Source organism: Anarrhichthys ocellatus, unplaced genomic scaffold, assembly GCF_004355925.1.
Source record: "Anarrhichthys ocellatus isolate YVR2014 unplaced genomic scaffold, GSC_Weel_1.0 scaffold69, whole genome shotgun sequence".
Classification (NCBI taxonomy): domain Eukaryota; kingdom Metazoa; phylum Chordata; class Actinopteri; order Perciformes; family Anarhichadidae; genus Anarrhichthys; species Anarrhichthys ocellatus.
This window is the reverse complement of record NW_022280099.1, coordinates 444,472-462,003: the sequence shown is the minus strand read 5'-3', so window position 1 is coordinate 462,003 and position 17,532 is coordinate 444,472. Positions and strand designations below refer to the sequence as shown.

At 45.4% G+C, this 17,532-nt stretch overlaps 1 protein-coding gene across 8 annotated transcripts in view; it reads left to right on the top strand.

The window, feature by feature from the left end:
* Window positions 1–17,532, top strand: part of LOC116397578 (nesprin-2-like) — a 92,184-nt gene that overhangs the window by 64,627 nt on the left and 10,025 nt on the right. For all 8 annotated transcript variants that reach the window (XM_031873120.1, XM_031873123.1, XM_031873122.1 and 5 more), the window contains 7 exons: window positions 69–300; window positions 1,250–1,444; window positions 3,067–3,192; window positions 3,808–3,963; window positions 5,528–5,686; window positions 6,870–7,036; window positions 14,895–15,057. In XM_031873120.1, coding sequence (XP_031728980.1) covers window positions 69–300; window positions 1,250–1,444; window positions 3,067–3,192; window positions 3,808–3,963; window positions 5,528–5,686; window positions 6,870–7,036; window positions 14,895–15,057 — 1,198 coding nt within the window. The remainder of the gene's footprint in view (window positions 1–68; window positions 301–1,249; window positions 1,445–3,066; window positions 3,193–3,807; window positions 3,964–5,527; window positions 5,687–6,869; window positions 7,037–14,894; window positions 15,058–17,532) is intronic.

Here is a 17,532-nt window from a genome sequence, read left to right as displayed (position 1 = left end):
AGAAGAGCCTGCTCCTATAAAATAAAGGCGGGGCAAACACAGCTCCTTACCTGTGTTAATGTGTCCAGGAGCGACTTCATCCTGAAGCTCGCCCAGCTCAGGGAGCACTGGCAGGGCGCGGTGCAGCGGGCCGACCAGCGGCGCTCCCTGGTGGAGGGGCTGGTGAAGCACTGGCACCTGTACAGTCGCAGCCTGAGGAAGCTGCAGAGGTTCCTGTCGGAGACACAGATGCTCCTCCCCCCCGCCGGACCGGCCCACTGCAGCCTGCAGCAGCTGCGGCGCTCCCTGCAGGACCTCCAGGTGAGACGGACGTACAGCAGGCCGGCAGTACCAGGGGATTTAAAAGAAAGCCCAGGCAGGGGAACCGTGGGAATTTAATGGACAATAAATCATTTATAATGGCATCACTTTACAGGGATATAAGAAACTGCGTAGTGACAAACCCAGAGCTGAAGAACCACAATAAACTTCAAGGACAGAATATTCTAATGTATAAAGCAGAAGTCTATAAAAAGAGATTATTATTTTATTTTTAGTTTAGAGGGTCTGATTAAAATGTTGTTTTTATATATTCTCATTATTTTCTACCAAAGATCTTCCTCATTGTCAGTGTTGTAGTTTCATGACTTCAATGCCTTCATCATTTCAAGTGTTGATTGTAAGAAGAAATGTTATTTCTGTTATTCATGTTTTTTCCATCTTAAATACAATTCACGTGAATAGAAACTGTACAATAAGTGTCTTGGTATGAGTGTGAGTGTGCATGAAGAGATAATATAAGATGATAAAGATGCAGCTCATGTGTTTGAGTGTAAAGTTCTTCCCTCTAAGATTTCACAACTAAAGTAAACTAAAAGTACTGTGCTTGACTTTCAGCCGAAATGCTTTTCAGACCTTCCAGAAACAACCAAACAGTCTTGATCCACGTGTTCAGGACTGTTTGTTGATTCAGATTAAGATCACTCATCACTGCAGCAGGAACAAAGCAGCTGCCTGGTGCTGATGTGAGATTTAAGGAAGAAAAAAATACTTCTGCTGATTACATTTCATTAAAACAGAAGAGGAAGAGTGCTTCCTTTCTGCTCATTTGATTACCACGAAAAGATGAGATTTGAATATATTGTGAGTGAAGATATAATTAAAGGGAGCAGTAATCCCTTCACTCAACGGTCACAGCTCCTCTTCCCTTCCTTCTCTCCTCTCCTTTCCTTTTTTAAAAATCACCTTCAACCTTTTCTTTTTCTTTCAGCACACAGAGCTGCTGTTCCAGAGGTACCAGTGCAGCTTCATCCACACTCTGGAAGTCGGCCGGCAGCTCTTCTCCATGGGGGACGAGGAGACCCAGACCCGGCTGCAGACGGACCTGGGAACCCTGCAGGAGGAGTGGGACAACCTGCACAGCCTGCTGGGCCGGAGGACGGAGCTGACCGAGGAGATCGTCAAGGTACTAAAGCGATGCGTTCAGGAACATCTTGTTAATCTCAGTCGCCCGATTCTCTGAAATGATGGATGTGGTTTCTCTCCACAGTCGGTGTTCTCCACCGCCTCTACTTGTGTCTCTGTGTTGGTCCTGGTTTTTAATGGGGCTTGGCTTGGTTTTAAGTGACCTTATTTGGATCTGGTCTGGACTCAAACACCAAGGTCCTGGTCTTGGACTGGGCCTGAAATCAATCAGTTTGAATGGTCTGTTGTCAAGGCAGAGAGTTTTCTGGAGTTTTCTGATTTTTTTTTTATTGACAAATTATTAATTGTTCAATTGGAAATAAATTGATGATGAAATTGTCAGTTGCAGCCCTTAGTCCATATTTATATATAAAAATATATATATTTTTTATCTCCATTGTTTTTGTCAGTTTGAAAGCAGTATTGTATATCAGTACTGTATCTCAGTATTGTATATCAGTAGTGTATATAACATTGCAAACATTAAAGATGCAATCATAGAGCTTTCTCTCTAAATTCTGCTTTATTTTTCTGTCAGCCACGTTTGTAAGAGCAGGTATCATTTGACACAGTGGAAATGAAATCTTGGAACAGATCTTCTCAAATATCGCCCTCCTTTGTGTGTGGCTTGTGGTTTTTCTTTTTATTCTTTTGTGTTGGATGAGACCAAACCAGTGGCCTCCAGCCGGTTACGTCAGAGGGTCACAGATGCCACTGGACGTCTGAGTCACAGTGTCCGGCAGCGAGAGTGCTGCACTGTTGGTCCCCTGAGACGGAGACGCCATCGTCCTCTTATTCTGTGATTCGGTTCTATCAGATATTTATCACAATTTAACGGTCCAGTCTTTCCAGTGTCTCCTCTGCTGCCCCGAGGCTGCAGGTGCAAAGCTGCCAGACACAATTCTCTCTGCGTTTTTGTTTTCTCAACGTGGACAGACGCATGTCTGAATCCTCCATCTGTCCCCTGTAGCCATGGGCGGATTATGAGACCAGGGGTCCCTGGGCACAGACATGTCAGACATTTCGTGTCTCCTTGAAGTTGTTTTGGTCTTTTTGTTGAAGTTTTAAGTTTCTACGTGGTCATTTTTTGTTTCTTTGAGGTTGTTTTGGTCTTTTTGTGTCTCTTTGGAGTAGTGTTATGTTTCTTTGTTGTCCTTTTGTGTCACTTTGAGGTTGTTTTGTCCCTTTTCATAGGCGTCCTGAGTCTCTTTGTTGCTTTTTGTGTCTTTTTTCGAGCTGATTTGGTTTCTTTGTAGTGATCTTGTGTTTCTTTGTGGTCATTTTGAGTCACGTCTTGGTTGATACGTGTCTCTTTGAGTACATTTTGTAGGTGAAGGCCAGAGGGGCCCCTGACACGTTGGGCCCCAAGGCCTGTGCCCAGTAGACCCGTTCAGTAATCCATGGCCTTTAGCTTCTGAACTCTTCTGTTTCTCTGACAGCGGCCAAGTTAATCCAATCTGCTCTAATTAATGACAGTGGACACGTTTAGGAAGACAAAGACAAAGGAGTGTGATGGCCCTCTGCTCCGTCTCAAAGCCAATCAGCTGTTTAAGAACCCAGAGCATTGATCTGCGTGATCAACAAGCCTTTCAAATGTTTGTTTTTTATTTGCGTGCGTCTCAGAACTGGGAGTGCTGCGAGTCCGGACTAGCAGACCGCACGCTGCAGCTGAAGGACCTGAAGACCAGACTGAACCAGTCGATGCCAGAGTTTGACGATGAGCTGCTGAGCGCTGAGGAATACAACAAGGTACGTCTGCAAACAGCTGGTCATATTGCTCAACTATAGCTATATATCAACTATATTTTTCGGGTGCATACTCTGCTGTGCATTCACCGTACTGGGATTATTTTTACGTACTACGAGTATCTAATCCATCACTACATATATCACAAGCTCATATTCATGTAACTTTTCATGGTAATTAGCCGTCATAACTGCCTCTTTTTTAAATATACAAACAAACAAAAAGCACAAACAGATACTTTATTGATCCAAAGGGAAATGTTTGAGATGGAGGTGATGCAGATGTAGACGTTTGATCAGGACATCAGGAAACATTGTAGCCGCTCTTTGTTCCAAGAGAGCAAAGCCAAGTTTGACTCAACTCATCCTCTCTGACCCATCACAGCCTTGATCCCCCCCACCCCTCCCGCAATCCCCTCCTCCCGCCCCCATCTCTCACCCCTCCCCCGACCCGGGCCTGCAGCCTGTGGCCCTTAATCTTCTCTTTGGGCGGGGAGAAAGAGAAAGGGGCCGGACAGAAAGAGACATTAGGGAGTTGAGTGAGTGAGAGAGAGAGAGAGAGAGAGAGAGGGGGTCCCTGACGGTTTGTTGTGGCGGTTGGTGTGTTATGGTATGCAGGAGAACGAGGACTCGCTAGAGGACTGGGCTGAGAGCCTGACGGAGCTGAGCACCATGAAGACGGATCTGTCCCAGTACATCATCGCCGACGACATCCTGCTGCTGCAGGAGCAGGTGGAGCACCTGAACCGTCAGTGGGAGGAACTCTGCCTGAAGGTGAGACTGCTGATGAACTAAAGCTGAACCCAGACGGGAAGTTCTGATCCGGCATCTCGGCTTCTGCTGTTTATCTACTTTTATTTTGCTGCATCACTTGTACTTGACAGAGTAAATCACCAAGTTCATGTGCGTCTTTGCTTAAGATGTTTTAAGAAAGATGTACTTCGCGTGTGATCCGACTTGAATCAAGTGCAGTTAGTTTGAGTTTCATAGAACGGCTCGGTGAAGAGTGCACGACACCTCGTCATGCAGTTTCCTTTAAAAGTTTCTTTAAGTTTTCGTTTCAATGGATCAATCAAGTTGAAATATTCCAGAGGTCTTGTGCATCATTTTATACACGTTTCCCCTAATTCTTCAGGTGAAACTGTGGGATCTCTACTGACACTGAGAATGAACTTCTATGACTTTGCCCAATGTTTTGCTGCGCAGCATTAGCTGCTATCGACTGCACAGCTGGAACAGCTTGTATGTTAAGTGACGTGTTATTTGTCACCGGTGGCAAATGATAACTTCCTCTTCATGTCAGAGAGACCATATGAAGTGCACAGTGACTGTGCAGGAGCAGACTCACTGGTCGTCTAACGTTTTAAAACGTTTTTCAAAATTCCTCCTGTTTCTTTGGGACTACGTTTGAAAACCACACTACAGGCCTACTGGGTAATCATTGAAGAGCTAACATGTGTAACCAGCTCAGCCCAAACACTCTCACACTTTGTGTTTTGTTAGTGTGTGTGTGTGTGTGTGTGTGTGTGTGTGTGTGTGTTTGTAGACAGCAGCAGGTCAGATGAGACAATCTAGCTCCTTTAAACTGCTCCAGGACGAAGACACCGAGGGAGGGGAAGTTAGTGTGTTGACTATAAGGCTCCTTGTAGAATCGTTCTAGTTTTCTTCAGAAGACAACTGTCATCTGACATGTGACAGCTCTGCAGCATGTTTGCCACCCTGCGTTTAAACCTCAGAGTTCACCGTCTCTTTGTCTGTGTTCTGGTCATTAGTGTTAAAGTCTGAGCCTGTAATGAGGACTTAAGTTAGTACATCTTGTGAGTCTTTTTAGGGAGACGGAGGAGACCAACAGGTGTGGGTGTTGGGGGGTTAGTTTGGGTGTGAGGGTCATTGTGAGGGAACAGATGGTGGTAGGAGAGGCTTCAGGAAGGAGAGCTTCTGTAGTGAAGTGAGTCTGGGGGGGGGGGTAGCAGGGATCATACTCACTTTCACTTTTTACTGAGTCTTTGTTTGTGTATTTACACTTGACACTTACACTTTACACATAAATACAATAGTGGTGCGGCCGTGTGCTGCTCAATACTGGAGGTGGGAAAGTTCACCCAATAGAGTTTGTACATCCTCTATTCCTTTCCTTGCCTCCTCTGCTCACGTCTTAATCTCGCCCCGCGGGAGATGCGAGCAGAGGAGGCAAGGAAGAGATACGAGGAGAGAGGAGTCGAGGCCAGAGGTGTATAACAAAATGAGACATTTATCCTTTTAAAGAGAGTAAATATGACGTTTGTTGACATTTATAGCAATGAAGCTTATTTCCTCTCTGTCCTCCTCTCTGTGTCAGGTGTCTCTGCGTAAACAGGAGATCGCAGATCGCCTGAACGCCTGGATCATCTTCAACGAGAAGAACAAGGAGCTGTGCGAGTGGCTGACGCAGATGGAGAACAAGGTGGCGCACAACTCCGACCTCAACATCGAGGAGATGGTGGAGAAGCTGAAGAAGGTAGGAGGCTGCAGCAAAGACACGCCCCTCTGTTGCTTAGCCACCGTTTACAGGGAGGATTGGATTCATGTCAAGATGGCTGTGAATTCATCATCCTGATGAGCTGATAAGCAAAGTTCACTGAGTGAATGAGACGCTCATTGTTTGGTCGAAACCATGAACCAGCTGAAAGAGATGTAAAACAAGAAAGGACATTTAAAACACTTTGCAGTGTTCATTCGTAGTCATGGAATTTGAAGATTGCAATTTTCAGGCCTGGAGAAGTTTCAGAAAAATAAGTTTTGGAAAATACATGGGACTTATCTTCACGAATACCGTTATAATAAAGTATATCTAGTTCAGGTAAGATTGACCGAGAACACATCTGTATTACTGATGTCCTAGTGTTTTTTTAAATGCTTTAATCTCTTGACGTTACGTTGTTCTCTGCGTGACGCCAGACTTTTATTCTTATGTTTCATGAATACACAGATGTTTCAGAGAAAGAATGGTCATGAAAACAATGGTAAAAATGTGTATGAACCCTATGTATGTCTATGTGTATGTGTATATATATATGTATATATATGTATTTTGCCTCTGTTTATTTTGCTCCGTCACGCTGCACTGCTCTCTGTGGGAGGACATGTCCGGCTTTTCAAAAAGCTCTGAATTCCCCCCCGATTGTTCAAGAGACAACAGCTGTTTGAGCCCCGCGGGGCCACGCGGGTTTGTTTTGTGTTGAACTCTGATGCTTTTATCTCTTACTTATTGCCCTGACTGGGGGGGGGGGGGGGTAAATTGAGTGTCTCCTGCTCCGGCACACAGACTCCCGGCAGGAGTTGTGTTTCCTTTCCGGCAAACTTCCAAAGTCAGAAGCTTTCATGAGGTTTTCCTAAAGTGAAGATGAATCAAGTTAATGGTTTTACAAATTCTAGTAAAATAATTGTAGGTCACATGGTGTTTTAAGTAAGCACACTTTCTTTAAGTGAGGCTGATTTTTGTTTTCAGTGAATGTTTCATCTTCTGTTTCTTCTTACGCGAACCGTTGAAGCCATGAAGACTAGACTTAAAGAAATGATGATATGTTCATTTACAAATTCTTTAGACGAATGATTCAGTGTGTAATTCATGTCTAACACACTGGTGGTTTGAGATGTGAACGTGCTGCTTCTTATTCCTGCTCTTTGTGTTTCTCCGTCAGGACTGCATGGAGGAGATCAACTTGTTCAGTGAGAATAAAACCCATCTGAAGCAGCTGGGAGAACAGCTCATCACAGCCAGCAACAAGACGAAGGAGACGGGGGTCAACGACAAGCTGACGGACGTCAACGACCGCTGGCAGCATCTGTTTGACCACATCGAGAACAGGTAGGAAGAGACAAGATGGCGGGGGGAGCGGACCGGGGAGCAGTTAATGAGGCTGTTTGAGGCAGATTTCAGCCGAATGAATTCATGAGTTTTCATGTTTTCAAGTAGAGACTCTTGTCTTTATTCCACTGTAGTCAGAGTAGTGTTGCGGCTCGTAGTATGGCAATGGCACGGTCTGTTGGTCGCTCGCCTTGTTTCATTGTGAACAACTTTGTGACTGTGAAGAACAATTTGAGCTTTAGCGTCTCAACTTTAGCATTTAGTGTATTAGCATTCTGCGTGGTATTAGATTCCACATGCCATGTATGTTGCATGCTATCTAAAGATTGTAAGCATGCTTGGGATTTCACAAAAAATATATTAATGCTTCTCAGTGGTGGCTGTTTGCTGGAAGCTGCCGCTCATGTTATCGTCCTCCTGGCCTTTGGATCTCTCTTTAGAACGATGCACGCTCTGGGACGGTCTCTCCTGGAGGACGTTCGTGGTGCTGCTCTCAGTTGTACACATGGAAAGTGATGAAGCAGTTGTAGTGAGAAGTCCCAGCCCTGCTCACTGTCTCTCCTCCGAACACCAATCATTGCGTAACTCAGGCGAGATTGTTGCATTATTGGGTTCTTAAAGTTATGGACATTGCTGTTGCGACCGAGGCTGTATTTATGCCACAGATTTGGACTTTTGACTTCTCCTTTTGAATTTATACCATAATATGAATCTCCTGGATAATTATGTGTTGTCAACACACAGTTGATGTCAGAAGCTCTTTGCTCTCTTTTAGAAACTTTGCTTTCTCACAGTCAAACAGCACAGTAATTATTCCTGCAGGGTGGTCGCAGGGTGGCGGAGTGCACAACAATTACCGCTACATCTCTGGCCAAACAACAGGGCGGAGAGTTTTAGCTGACTTCTGCTCCTGATAATTTGTCTGTTTAGTGACCGTAAAGGACTCTATGTTCATAGATCCACATTGAATCACAGCAAAGTGAACTGAGTCAAGCTGAGTGGACTGTTTTCATGGAGCCAGATGGGTTAAAGCAGTCAGGGGGTGGGGGGGTGGGGGGGCTTATCCTTCATGGGAATGACTGACATAGATCGGCCATATGGTGGCTGCTTAGTGACCCCGGTTACGCTGTCTGTCCTCTCGGTTTCTCTCACACTTTGATATTTCATATCCTGACAAATGTGTCTTTTGAGACTCTTTGAAGAATCTCTGACATAAATGATCATTTATACACAGAAAGATGCAAAGAGCCAGCCTGGAGCTTGTGAGCTTGTGATTTACAAACCTAACTCCAGTTGTTTCTGAATGAAAGTGGTGCGTCTCTGTGCCGGTCCAGATGTTTTGTAGATCGATAGATTCTTTATTTTCCTTTCCCAATGAAACTCGCCACAGTGTGTACGAGTGTTGTTACGACACTGGAATCTCTAACTTTGATGCAAAACCTTCAAAAACATCAATATTCGATACCACGCAGAAAAATCGAGGGGATAGGATTTTAGATATTTATTAAAAGATAAATAGCGGTGTGTGTCAAGTCACAGCTGGTACTTGTGTATCGATACAGTTCACTAGTCTGTAAAACCTCACATAAATATATTATACACCACAACATGAATAGTAGAATATAAGCTCCTTTTGTTTACGTAGAAGAAACCTCCATGGACTGTTTTTAAAAGCATTCCTGTACCGGTGTAGCCGGTGAACTCTGTGTTCCATTGAAAATCACATCGTTCAGACTGTTCTGGTGAACACAAGCTCACGTAATGGCCCCTTTAATGTGGAAACATGTAAAAACATCTCATCTACTGTGGACACGGCCCGAGGAGGACGTGACTGAGTAAACAGGACCTCCAGTCAATGCACATATTGACAGAGAGGCACAAGGTGGACGAGGGTCTGCATCGTGATGATGAGATGCGCCCTCCGTCTTAAACAACAGCGGGACCGGAGTGGAGCGTGACACACAATAGTGGATTTGCCCCCCCCCCGCCCCCTCAGGGACTGACCAGCATAACGAGGCTAAGCCGGTTAATGAGCCGCCGCTGAGGCACGAGCCTCCAGTCTGTGATGGAATGTGCTGCTGTCACACTATTAATGTAGATGTTATGATGCCACAGCCATGGGCAGCACCTGTTCAGGTCGGTTCAGTTCACCCAAAGGTGCTGGATGGGGTCGGGGTCGAAGCTCTGAGCAGGCCAGGCCAGCTCTTTATGGACCAGGAGAGGGGCTTCCTCACTATGTTGACTCATAGTTGGAAGAACACGATTGTCTAAAATATCATTGCGTGCTGAAGCATTGAGATGTCTAAGGGACCTCAGTCAGGAGAAGGTTTGTGGACAGCCGTGCGTATCTCTAACCTATCAGCACTTCACTCAATATGTGTCACATGCTTCATGTTATAATGATCATCTTCTGAGGCTCAGGGTCAGTAGACTGCAGCCGCTAAGCTGATGAACATGGGGGGGGGTCTTCACAAGCTGCTTAACACGACCAGGGAACCATCGCTCCATCGTCTCGTCCATGTTGTTCTCCTCAAAACCTCCAGAGCAGTTTTAGGAGCAGATACAGGATGAAATGAGATTATTCTGTGTTTACAACCAGCCCAGCAATTCATTAATGACCAGCTTTAAAGAAAGTAGAAAGAAAGAAACAGGAAGTGCAAACTGATTCATTTCCTGGTTTTCCAACTCACCGCTGCATTACTCTATTAAAGTCAATCTGCAAAGTCTCTCTACTCTTAACCCCGTCTGCATTTCACTATTCACCTCCATGTTATCTCTATCTGCCCAACATGAAGAGAAGTCGTTTACTTCACAGACATGAGGTCTGCAGTAATGTGTCACACGTTGTGATAAGAGGAGCTGATTCAGAGTCAGTGACGACTGCCCCTCAGCCTTTTGTCTGCATCTCGCCGAACTAAGTAACGGCAGCTGAGCGCTGAGGTTTGACTTGTGGAGGGATTAGACGCGTTGACACTGGCCCGCCGCTCGCCTTTGTCCCCCAAAACAAACCGGGTGCTCCGTCACCCGGCGCAGCAGCTGCCGTCTGCTGACACGGGGCTTTGTGCTGACGGGCCCTCGGCCTTTGGGGGCCACTGGGGGGTGGAGGTGGGGGGGGGCACCGTCCTCTCTCGTCATTGTCTAAATAAGACGCATGCAAGGCAGATGTTTTTCCTTAAAACACACTGTTCCTCCTCACACCTGGCGCAGCGAACGTTACTTAAAGTGTCACACTGCGGGCTTTTCTTTCTGAGCTGCAGTTTGCTGAGTCGTTAATTTCAAGTGGAGCTCTTACATATTATTGAGTGTTTAGTGTTTAGTGTTGTTTGGCAGTTTAATGCTGATGAATTAAGACGACGCAGTTCTCACTCACGGCTCTCTTTTCAAGAGATGGTGTCGGTTAACACGTTGGTTTGTTGAGTCCGAACAAAGGAGGAAGTCTCCTCAGAGTTCATGTTAATGTGTGGTAGTGAAGTTCAAGTGTGCGTGTGTGTGTGTGTGTGCGTGTGTGTGTGCGTGTGCGTGCGTGGGGCAAATAAGGTGATTTAGATTCCTGGTGTTTAGACGAGATGACTGACTCCTGCCCTGCGGACTGAAGGTTGTTTTATTCTTCAGTTGACATGCAGATGTGTGTTTTTGGTATAAAGCTTCCAACACATCTGGATCCTGAAGCCACTTTAAGACGTTCAGCTTGTTAAACAAATGTTTTGAAGCCCGAGAACTTTTTACACAAAAGTCACGCTGGTAAATGTGAAGACGGTCGGATCGGGTAACGTTTCAACATCTCTGTCAGATTAACACAAAGAGGCCGAATACACAGAGAGATGCTAAATGTTCATTTATCAAGAGAGCTGTAAAACTCCATACCTTTTATGAACTTGTGAGAACATTTGAATTGAACATGCACTTTCAATTTCTGTCCACACCAGCTGCATGAAAGCGTGAATGAGTAGACGATAAAAGCACGAACACAAAGCATGAGAACAAGTCGGAGGAAAGATACAGGATAAAGAAAACACTCACGTGAATCTCTTTAACATTGTCACATGATTGACATTATTAAAAACTGTCTAGCTTGCCATCGTAGTAGGAAAGTAAAAAAAAAAACTTGCACCATGTTATGATTTTTTTATTTATGCTTATGATTGATGATTACCTTATTCAAGCCTGATTGTTTGCTTTGCACTAAAAAGATGCCTCCTATCTGCGATGGATATTAGGCATAATGTTGTGTATTGTAATTATTGTGGCCGGTATACTCGTCTCATATATCGCGCCACACCTTTGTCCTTTCAGTCCATGCTGGTGCACTGCATGGACATTATGAACGAGGCTGCAGAACTCTGTAATACATAAGTGATGAAATGTAGGATGAGAACAGGTATCGGATGATTCGGGGAAGCGGTGGCGAGTCTCCTTTTGGGCTCACGGTCGTTAATTAAGGATTCAACAGCAAGAATACTTCAATTGAATGAACTCATTCTGCCCGTCTTTTACATCTCGCTGATGTTTTTTCAGACGCTTCTCTCACCAGCTGCTGAATATCAGGTGATCTCTGTGTCTCATGTCTGAATCCAACCGTTACTGTAACAGACAGATGAAGAGCGGCGATGTAATGTAGGCTGTGTGTCTGAAAGGGGCTTCAGATTTACGGTTTCTTTCTCCGTACTTGTGTGCCATTCCTCTTCCTCCTCCTCCTCCTCTTCCTCATCCAAACCTCCTTCATCATTCCCTCCTGGTGATGTATCACTGAACCCCAGGCTGGTTTATTGGAAATGGAAGAAGGTGGCAGATGGAGGTTTTCTGCACACTGAGGCTCCCCGCTGGCCCTGTTGGTCCCATCCAAACACACTGCCAGCGATCGACAGCTGCACCTGTACTCCGCTCTAGAGCTGGACTCACTTTAATGGGCTTCTGGTTCTTTGTTGCTGCTCGTTGGCTGTTTGTTGTTATGTGATATTAGAGTTTCACAGATGTTTTGTTTCCATCTTGAAGATGTACTTTTCTCCTCATAAGTGCCCCAATGAAAGTCTTTGGTCCTGTTAAGCTGTTCATCTAAACATACACATAAAAACAGACAGTTAGACATATAAACACACCAAACGTAGGATTGGTACATTATCAAGTATTTCATTTTTTACCAACATTTTGTTGCACTAAAATTTACTTTGTGATCATTTAAAATTTTCTTTCAAAAGTGGAATTTTGAATATATTTTGTGGATTAAAAAAATAATCCTGCACTGATTTACTCTTCAGTGACATTCTGAGGCAAAGCTTTATTAACTCTAAGCTTTCTGCTTTTTAAAATACATCATATTTATCGCACTCACATGTTTAAACTCTCAGATAAAGGAGAAAAGAAGAAGAAGAAGAAGAAGAAGAGGGTACAAAGGCAATAATGATGTGGGACTGAATAATCATATTAATGGTACAAATGATCAAAACATGAATCGATAATGAAAATGATTTGGCTAGCTCCTGTTGCTCTGTGTCCTTGAGTGAACCTGTCACTGCATCCAGATGTTTGGCGAGAGGAGGAGGAGGAGGAGGAGGAGGAGGAGGAGACAGGCGGACTGCAGGGGAGGAAGGGGAAGGGAGGGATGGAGTAAATGGGGGGTTGTGCTTGCTAGCGGACGAGCTATCACCATGGAATAGCCTCCTCTCACCAGCCTGTAAGTACCTTTCGCCCTCATCGCCACCCGGCCAGCACGAGACTGAGGTGGGCGGATGAAAGGGGAGCAGATCGGGTGTTTTGTTGTGATAAAGAGGAGGAGGAGGAGGAGACACGGAGATCAGGAGCGAAGGGGGATGGGCTGGGCTTTTGTCGGTGCAGGCATGTAGACATGCAGAGTCATTCAGAGCAAATTCAATTGAGACCGCCGGCTCCCTTCTTCTTGTGTGTGTCGGAATTTAGGTGGCAGCTTGGGCGGCAGGTGTGTGTGTGTGCGGTTGTGTGTATGTGTGTCGATGCAACGAGCACCACACATACCATGATCGCAGCACCATGTCTTATATGTCGCTGATGCATCTCTCCGCTTCGTCGTTTACTGCCACATCCTCAGATACTGCAGAGACATGAAACGCCTACACACACGCACACACACACACACACACACCCACACACACACACACACACACGTGTGCGCAGCTGCATCAGGAGCCAAAACACATCCCTACAGTGTCTGCTGTTGCAGCATCTGAGATTGTTGTTGCTTGTTGCTGCTGTGTTGCATCATTCTGCTTACATGGATACCTGGAAGCATCTGAAGCGTACACACGTATCTCCAGTTATTGAGGTCATTAATGGTAATGTGCGTTGATCGTTGTGATCGTTGTGCACAAGCGTTCCTCTGTACCACGAGATGCACTGACCTTGTTACCGCTGTCCTGTGAGACTCATGTTTCTCCACGTTTGGTTCTTTTTCACATCTTCAGATGAACTATTCAAAGTCATTCATAAGAGGCTCAGAAAATCCCCATAAAACCTTTTCTATTGTCTAAAAGAAGCATTTCTCCAAGATATAAAACAAGAGTTGTAGAAAGGCAAAACCTTTGGGTTGTTGACGGGTCATTTGGGCAGCGCTGGCCCTTTCTTTGCTCCTGTGATTGAGCGTCAGAGAAAAAGGTTTTTTCAACTCAAAGTGCTGAGAAAGTATCCTCAGGGTTCCCAAGCATCCTAGAAAACCGGGAAAACAGTTGACCAATATTCCAGTCATGGAAAATGAGAGAATAAGTCCAAATGTCCTGAAGAATCTTATTTTCCTTTAGCTGAGAAGGATCTACTCGTCTGTCTATCAGAACAGGTTGAACTTGTGTTCAGGATCAGATCAACGTTTGAATGCTGGTTTGTGTACGAGAGTGCTGTGAACAGGTTCTCATGGAAACGCTGTGAACACGTCACATGCTAGCACATGGTGGTTGGACGTCAACTTGAAAATCGGAATAATGTCAGTTATACATTATCCTTCAAGTGTAGTAATCAGTAGGTCACTGCTGGCTGGTAGCTCTCTTTAATATACAATGTTAGGATCAATTTGTCATTTCTAAGCACGTAGGATCTGATTTCATGGAGAAGGACTTCCTTGCCTCTCATAACAGCAAGATCATCACTGGAAAAGTCCGGAAAAATATTTCTAGAACAGAGTGGGAACCCTGATCCCCACTGCTAAACATGTGGTTGATCTTCACCGTCACGATCTGAATGACGTAACCTACAATATATATTTTTTGGAAATGACAGACCTCCAGACAGAGTGCAATCTACACACACACACACACACACACACACACTGGTACTCAGCGCTCTCACCGGCTGCAGTCACATGACGGTGCAGTGTCGCCCCCTCTCTGCATTGTGCTGGTTTGTTAAACGATGTAGTTCACTGACCTGAGAGCTGAACTGGAATGCAGTCTCTCCACCCAGACATCCCCCGGCTCTCAGCTGGATGTAGGTCAGCCCACCGCTCCGCCATAACAGCCCCCGTTGTGTCATGACGTGAGAACGACAGCGAGCACTTCCCAGACTCTGACGAAGCTGCGGCGTAGAGCCGAGCGTCGCGCTAACAATGGTTCGGGTGATGGGTGTGATTGTCGCCGTGGGCAGCATGTCTGCTCTGGGAAGTGAGAGTTGTCTTCACACTGCAGTGTGCTGTGTCTGATTATTTTCAACTCTTATGAGACATCTGATGGTTTTAAACAGGAAAGATTTTGCTTTTTTTGTACACCAATGGAGCTCTGATACACACACAATACTTGTGATAGATAGATGGAGGAAAATATGCGATAACAATTATACAATCCTTAACCAGCGAAGCTCCAGCGACGCCTTCCTGTAACGTGATGTTTTTCTCTCTCGGCAGGGTGAGAAAGCTGAAGGAGACGCTGGTGACGGTGCAGCAGCTTGATAAGAACATGAGCAACCTGCGGACATGGCTCTCTCGCATCGAGGCGGAGCTGGCCAAGCCGGTGGTCTACAACGTCTGCCACAGCGACGAGATTCAGAGGAAACTGTCCGAGCAGCAGGTGGGCCAAGACGGAGTAGTTCTTGTTTTATGGAGCAGCAACTCTCAGTCATGAGAGTTGTGGTCAAATATCTAGTAGAAGAGTAAGTGGAGTTTCCTTTAGTTCAGCCTCTTAGTGATGAAGACCATGAAGTCAGCTGCTGTTCAATACAGAAGCAAAGGGGAGAAGTTTTCTCAGGCCACCGTGGCTGAGGCTGATTGGTTTTGTTGTAATTAGAAGCTTTCACCAAAACCATGCTGACAGAAACCAGGGACGTCTCCGGGACAAACAGAAGAAAATGTCCAAATGGTAATTCCCAGCGGTCCTCAGACCTCCTACCTCTATATAACAACCGTAAAGGCTTAAAAAGCTTTGAGGCAGACTGGAGACTCCACTTTGAGGGGAGACACCACATGGCACTTTGAGGGGAATTTTAGGGGCAGGAAGTATAGCTAGTGATGCACGCCTGCTTTTAAACCGTTTATGTGACGGCCACCCCGTTGTGGTCCGCAGCATAATAACAGAAGAGTAGAGTAATGCTTGCTGCAAAGTAAAATCTCAGCGAGCAGCAGCAAGATGGATATTTGTGAGGGAGCTGTCACACTGGGCTGAGAGACGGTAAATGCACTCGACAGCTCGGCCTCAGCCGGCGGCCCAGAGAAAGGAAATGGACTTTCACCAGTTTGTCCGTTCTGTATCCTACCGAACTCTGGTACCTTCCTAACAGGAGAAAGGTTTCTTGGAAAGAGAGGCGGTGGATGGCTCGGAAGGTTCAGAGAGAGACAGAATGAGATTTGATCTCTGGCTGCATGGTCAGAAGGATGGAAGCCTTCGGCTATCGCTCTGACATCAGACGAGCCTCTGGGGTCAACGGATATCCGGGCCAAAACCTCCTTTTCCTTGTGCTCATTATTTACAGTCCCAATATCAGCTTGAGATGCATAACTGGAGTTGGAGTTAAGAGACGACGTGTACGACCAGATTGCTTCAAAAGTAGCCTGTTTACGAGCTAATTTTAAAGAAATAAAAAGCTAACCTATTGTCAGACGACAGCCGGTGGGTTCCCCGATGCATCGCGCCTCTTTTACTCTCCACACGGACTGTTTATGTGCATTCAACCACGCACCACAAACAGATTCACGCATCAATGCAGAAAGCTGTTTTATAGAGATTAGAATAGAAGTGAGATGAATGAATGAATTTGCCAAAGTCACAGCAACATATCAACTCAGACAATAGTGCTCAAAAAGCACAAACTAAATGTAGCCTTTTTTACAAAGAGCATGACATGAGTAAATGGCGGGAAAATCAAAAGAATCGCTGGTGAAATGATCGCTTCAAAAGACCTTAGTCGACAGTTCCACCCTGATATTTATAACCTTTGTGATCTGTCAGCATGCATTTATAGGAACAAGAGTTCTCATTTGACTGTGCCGCTGTCTGACATGTTGTCAGACCTTCAGCCTCTTTATGATGAGCTGAGGCGCAGTATTTGGATTATTTGCAGGGTTGATATTTGTCTGTATAGTTAACACGAGGCTTCATTCACCGACGCTCCGCAGCATGAAACGGTAACGCCGGGCTGCATCTGAACGATACAATCAATTACATCGAAACAAATGACGGTTGTCCAACTTTTCCCCAGAAACTCAGTTCCTCTACTGTCACCGTGTGTCCATGACAACATCTGTTCTATCTGATCGCAGCTCTGACTTCGGTGCAGACACAGGAGTATTTTAAGAACACTTAGCTCTGAAACACCACAGCAACCGTGAACCAGAACCACGGCTGCGTCATCATTGGTCATCGCGGTGTTTTCTGAAAAGCTTAACATTTTCTTAGATTTCAAAGTGCTGTGCTCCGCCCAACACATGTCAAACCGAGTGCTTCCTGCAGACATTTCTTTGTTCATTGTCAAAACCTGCAGGTTCCAGGAGAGTTTGGATATTTCTTGCTCTAGTTTTATGATTGATTTTGAGGTCAGATGCACTTAATTTCACAGAATGATAATAAAGGAGGATGCTGGCTCATTAGTTGAGGCACTGAATTATCTCTTTGCTAATCATTTTCTCTCCTCTCAAAAATACTGAAATATTTGCAATGAGGAGAGTGACAGAAGAACAATATACGCCTGAGTCTTTAACAGCCTGTCTGGATTTGGACGCGGACATATCTGAGGAAAGAGTTCATGAAAGAGAGGGAGAGAAACGTGTGACAGACACGTGAGGAAGAGATACAGAACAGAGCCGGGGTGAAAGCCAAAAGAGAGAGACGCTCCCTCAGAGGAAGGCTGCAGCGCTCTCCATTAGTGGATGACGGACGGCTGAAATGACTCCTGTGTGGAGGGGCTCTTTAAGCTTTCATCTGTCACCATGGCAGCCCTGGAGAGTGGTAACTGTGAACAAACGAGAGCCAACAAAAGTGCTGTCAGGCTTCATAGGGAGCTACGCACACACACACACACACACACACACACACACACACACACACACACAC